We start from the raw sequence: 4,227 nt of genomic DNA, 5'->3' as shown, positions 1-4,227 counted from the left end.
ACAAAAAACAAAACTACAAATATATATATATATATATATATATATATATATATTTATGGCTTAACAATTATAATGCATTTTAAAAAGTTGAATAATTGTATGAATTCCAAGAAGAAAATTAACATAATAAATACCAATGGTTTACATTTCAATAAATAAAGTCACAAAAGTTTGATTGCTACGGAAAACACTATAAAAGCGTGTTGTTGCAGAGTCATTCTCTTGTGTCAACTGTCAAATTGTGCTTTTCCCCAAGGCCTCAACACATGTCTAGAATGCGCAACGAATAAACACAGAGCAGCATATGATAAACAAGCAACAGCTATACGAGTCGGTGAACACACAAACCATGATCGCAGCTAATTCACTGCATCATAACACGGATGGGATCAGGCCACGCGGGTCATGAGCTCCTCCAGCGCTCGCTCTCTGTGGTTCTCATGCACCAGAAGAACCTCTTTAATGGCGTTCTGCTGGAAGCCCATTTCATGAAACTGAGCAAGAAGGTGAAGGAACTCAGCCTAAAATAGAAGAACAAATAAGGTTACAATATACACTAACATTCAAAGGGTTGTGGTTGGTAAAAATAGTATTATCAATACTTTTTATTCAGCAAGGATGCACTGAATTGACGACAAGTAACAATAAAAACATTTAATGATACAAAAGGTTCTATTTCAAATAAATGCTGTTCTTTTCAACTTTCTATTTAACAAAGAATTCTCAAAGTTTTCTTAAAAATATGAAGCAGCACAACTGTTTTCAACACTGATAATAATCAGAAATGTTTCTTGAGCAGCAAATCAGCATATTAGAATGATTTCTGAAGGATCATGGGACACTGAAGACTGGAGTAATGATGCTGACAATTCAGCTTTGCATCACAACAATAAATTATATGTTAAACTATATTCAAACAGAAAACAGTTATTTTGAATTGTAAAAATATTTCACAATATTACTGTTTTTACTGTATTTTTTATCAAATAAATGCAGCCTTGGTGAGCATTAGAGACTGATTTGTGGTAGCACATTAAAAAAAGTCATATACATACATACCTTGGTCTCACAGTTCTGAAACATCTCAAGTGCTTCTTCAACCTAAGCTTCATCATAGCCGAGTTCACATAACCGATCACACGCCATCATATAACTCAACATCTGCAAGAGAACAAATAAACAATCCTTCATACTGTACATGAACACAAACACAATACAACATGGATCACTTTAACTGCAGGAACGTGACTGAAGAAAAGCGCTCTGAGATTCTCGAACGCTTCATGAAAACACGGCCAGGTCGAGCTCTAATGGACTTTTGGAGGAGCACTGGTTTATCCGCTAACACTAAGTGATTAGATCAACTGATCCGGTTATCAGGCACACTGTTGACGCAACAGTACGTCATCATAGCTGTGGACTTCTGAAAGATCATTAGATGAATGTGAGCTATCATAATTCATGATAAGACTGGATGTCAGGCTCAGAGTGGACTGAAAGCCAAGCGGTGGATAAGAGAGAGGAGCGGCTGGTCTGATTAATCTGTGTAACAAGATGAGCTTTGTTGATTCAAATCTGATCATCCGTCCCAAGCAGCTGTCTGATGTCATGCTGAGCGGCTCACTGGGCAACTGAGGATACAGCTGAATATAAATGAATCAGGTTTCGCTGGTCAGTCAGTGACTTCACAGACACATCGTCACATCGCTTCAAGGGCTTTCAAGGAATCCAATGATCTAGAACAAATTCAAGTAATTCCTAATGACTACAATGCTTCATTATTGGTAGAAATGCACTCATAAGATGAGAAAAGTGGCATTTATTATTAAATAAATAAATAAATATTATTTTTGTGGCTATTATTATTATTATTTATAAACTAATTGAAGTTAATAATAATAACAATAATAATGCAATAATTTACATTGCTTTAAAAAATAACAACAGCAATAATAATAATATTAATTATTATTATTATTCATTTAATAAACATATTAGTTACAAACAAGTATTTAATTTATTATATATTTAAAAATTAATTAATAACACATCATTCTTTCTACCAGCCGCCAAACCACACACAAGATTGAGAGATATTTTATTATCATTGATATTCTTTTACAACTTTGTTAATATTTTGAATTAAATCTTTCTGTTTCCACTTTAAATTTAGTTCGTTTTTTGTTTTTTTTTTTGCTTTTGTTGAGTGTTTTTGTAATTTGTTTTTTAAAATGTCACAGATTTGATTATTTTTTATTAGTTTATAATTGTATTTATTGGTTTATTTAGTACTTAAAGGGTTAGTTTACCCAAAAATGAAAATTATGCTGCGTTTTACTCACCCCCGAGACATGCTAGGTGTATATGACTTTCTTCTTTCAGACAAATCCAGTCGGAGTTATATTAAAAATAGGTTATACACACCTAGGATGCCTCGGGGGTGAGTAAAACGCAGCCTAATTTTCATTTTTGGGTGAACTAACCCTTTAAGTTTATTGTGCACTTTCGTACTTCCAAACGAAGAGAAAAGTTTTTATATTTCAGTTTTTTTTTTCATGGTTTTGTTTTTATTTACCTATATAATAACCCTGCATGTGATATCGGCAGTCAAAAATGAATTAAGGTATCTTATTAGACTAAATGTGATGTGGACGTACAATTCTTTTATCAGTATCGCAAATCAAGCCATCCACATTATATGATTTTAGACAGATCAAAAGCAGAGCATCTTCTAAGTTTTCTTCAGCAGACTTCTCTGGCTGTATTCAGCTCCACTGCCCTCAAATGCTGATTTACTGATAGTCTTTTTCTCATAAACCCTTTTAAATAAACTTCAGCGTCATTTTTTCCACAATGCCCAACAACATTAATGATATTTGCCAATGAGTATGGCTTCATGACTCAAGCTTTGTAATGCTTTGTAATGCTGAGAACTAAATACTAGCTCATTTTGGAAACTTCAGGGGGATCTGGTATCTATTTTTGTTGTTGTTTTTTTTTTTCTCAACATACACAGAATCAGATAAAAGAGGATGGAACCAGATGTAACAACAGATTTCAACTTCAAATGTAACATTCAGTTGCTGCCTTAAATTTGTAAGTGTACTCAACTTGGTTGCATAAGTCATTTAAACTGAAAATGTAAAAAATTGGGTTGAATATTAAATAACTATTATAACTCATAACCTATTTTAATGAGTTAAATTAATGTAAAAACACAAGTTGTCATGACTTACAGATCATAAAATTTTATACAGTGTACTGAACTTAGAGAAAAAATATCAGTCTCTAAAAGCCGCAGATATGAGTAACACAAAAATATTTGCTTTAGTATTGGAAATACTTTTTTTAAGTCATCAAATGAAATAACACAAATGAAAGTATGACCATTTTTATTCAATATGTAATATTATTTGTTATATAAATTGTTAATAAATATCATAAAATTATATAATTAATATTAAGAATATTATTTATATAATATTATAGTATTTATTAACATTTTGTATTAGAACTTGTTCTTGTTTGCTAGTATCAACTTCAGTTGATTTTAGTTAGTTGCCAAAGCAGCATTTCTCATTTTCTTTTACGTATTTTAAGTTTAGTATTTTTTTTATCTATTATTTATATTTTATTTCAGATTTATTTCAATGAACATTTCAATTCATTTCATTTTTAATATCAGTGAAATTAAAAGATTAGCATTTCAAACATAGTCTAAAGGTTTTTATGATTATGAGACACATAAATGTGGTCAAGCATTCATAGTGCATGTTCATAAACACACTCGCAACTGAACTATACTGGTAACCCAGCATGCACTTTGATTGACCTTCCCCTCTCTAGTAAAGAGGAGTGTCGTTTATTTAAAATGTTTATTGCTACAGAGCCACTAATGACCTGCCATTTGCAGTAAAATTAAACCACACCTTTGGGCATCTAAATGAACCATGTGTCTGTTTTTGTTTCATTGCACTTTGTACTTCATTGCACTTCATACTTGTAGTGAAATCTATATGCTGAGAAGGATGTATGCATATATGAGGGAGAAAAATCACTATACTTTTAGTCCCTTTGCTTGAATTCAAAAGAATAACAATTGATTAGTATCCACTCTTCCCACTAACTACCAAAGACCAAGAAGAAATTTATTTAAATCATGACAACTCTCTGAAGATTTTAGCATGGTGATGGATATGACAATGTTAATGTATTTGGTCTTGGCGG

General features: G+C 31.8%; 1 protein-coding gene across 1 annotated transcript in view; it reads right to left on the bottom strand.

Moving 5' to 3' along the window:
* Positions 1-65: 65 nt before the first annotated feature.
* The window catches only part of LOC107737014 (uncharacterized), a 15,628-nt gene continuing 11,466 nt past the window's right edge, over positions 66-4,227 (bottom strand). The window contains 2 exon segments of the mRNA XM_074560165.1: positions 66-521; positions 1,060-1,228. Of these exon segments, the coding sequence (XP_074416266.1) occupies positions 390-521; positions 1,060-1,228 (301 nt within the window). The 3' untranslated portion in view covers positions 66-389.

The sequence above is a fragment of the Sinocyclocheilus rhinocerous genome, unplaced genomic scaffold (assembly GCF_001515625.1).
Source record: "Sinocyclocheilus rhinocerous isolate Xijiao unplaced genomic scaffold, SAMN03320098_v1.1 scaffold433, whole genome shotgun sequence".
Lineage (NCBI taxonomy): Eukaryota > Metazoa > Chordata > Actinopteri > Cypriniformes > Cyprinidae > Sinocyclocheilus > Sinocyclocheilus rhinocerous.
This window is presented reverse-complemented; position numbering and strand designations above follow the sequence as displayed.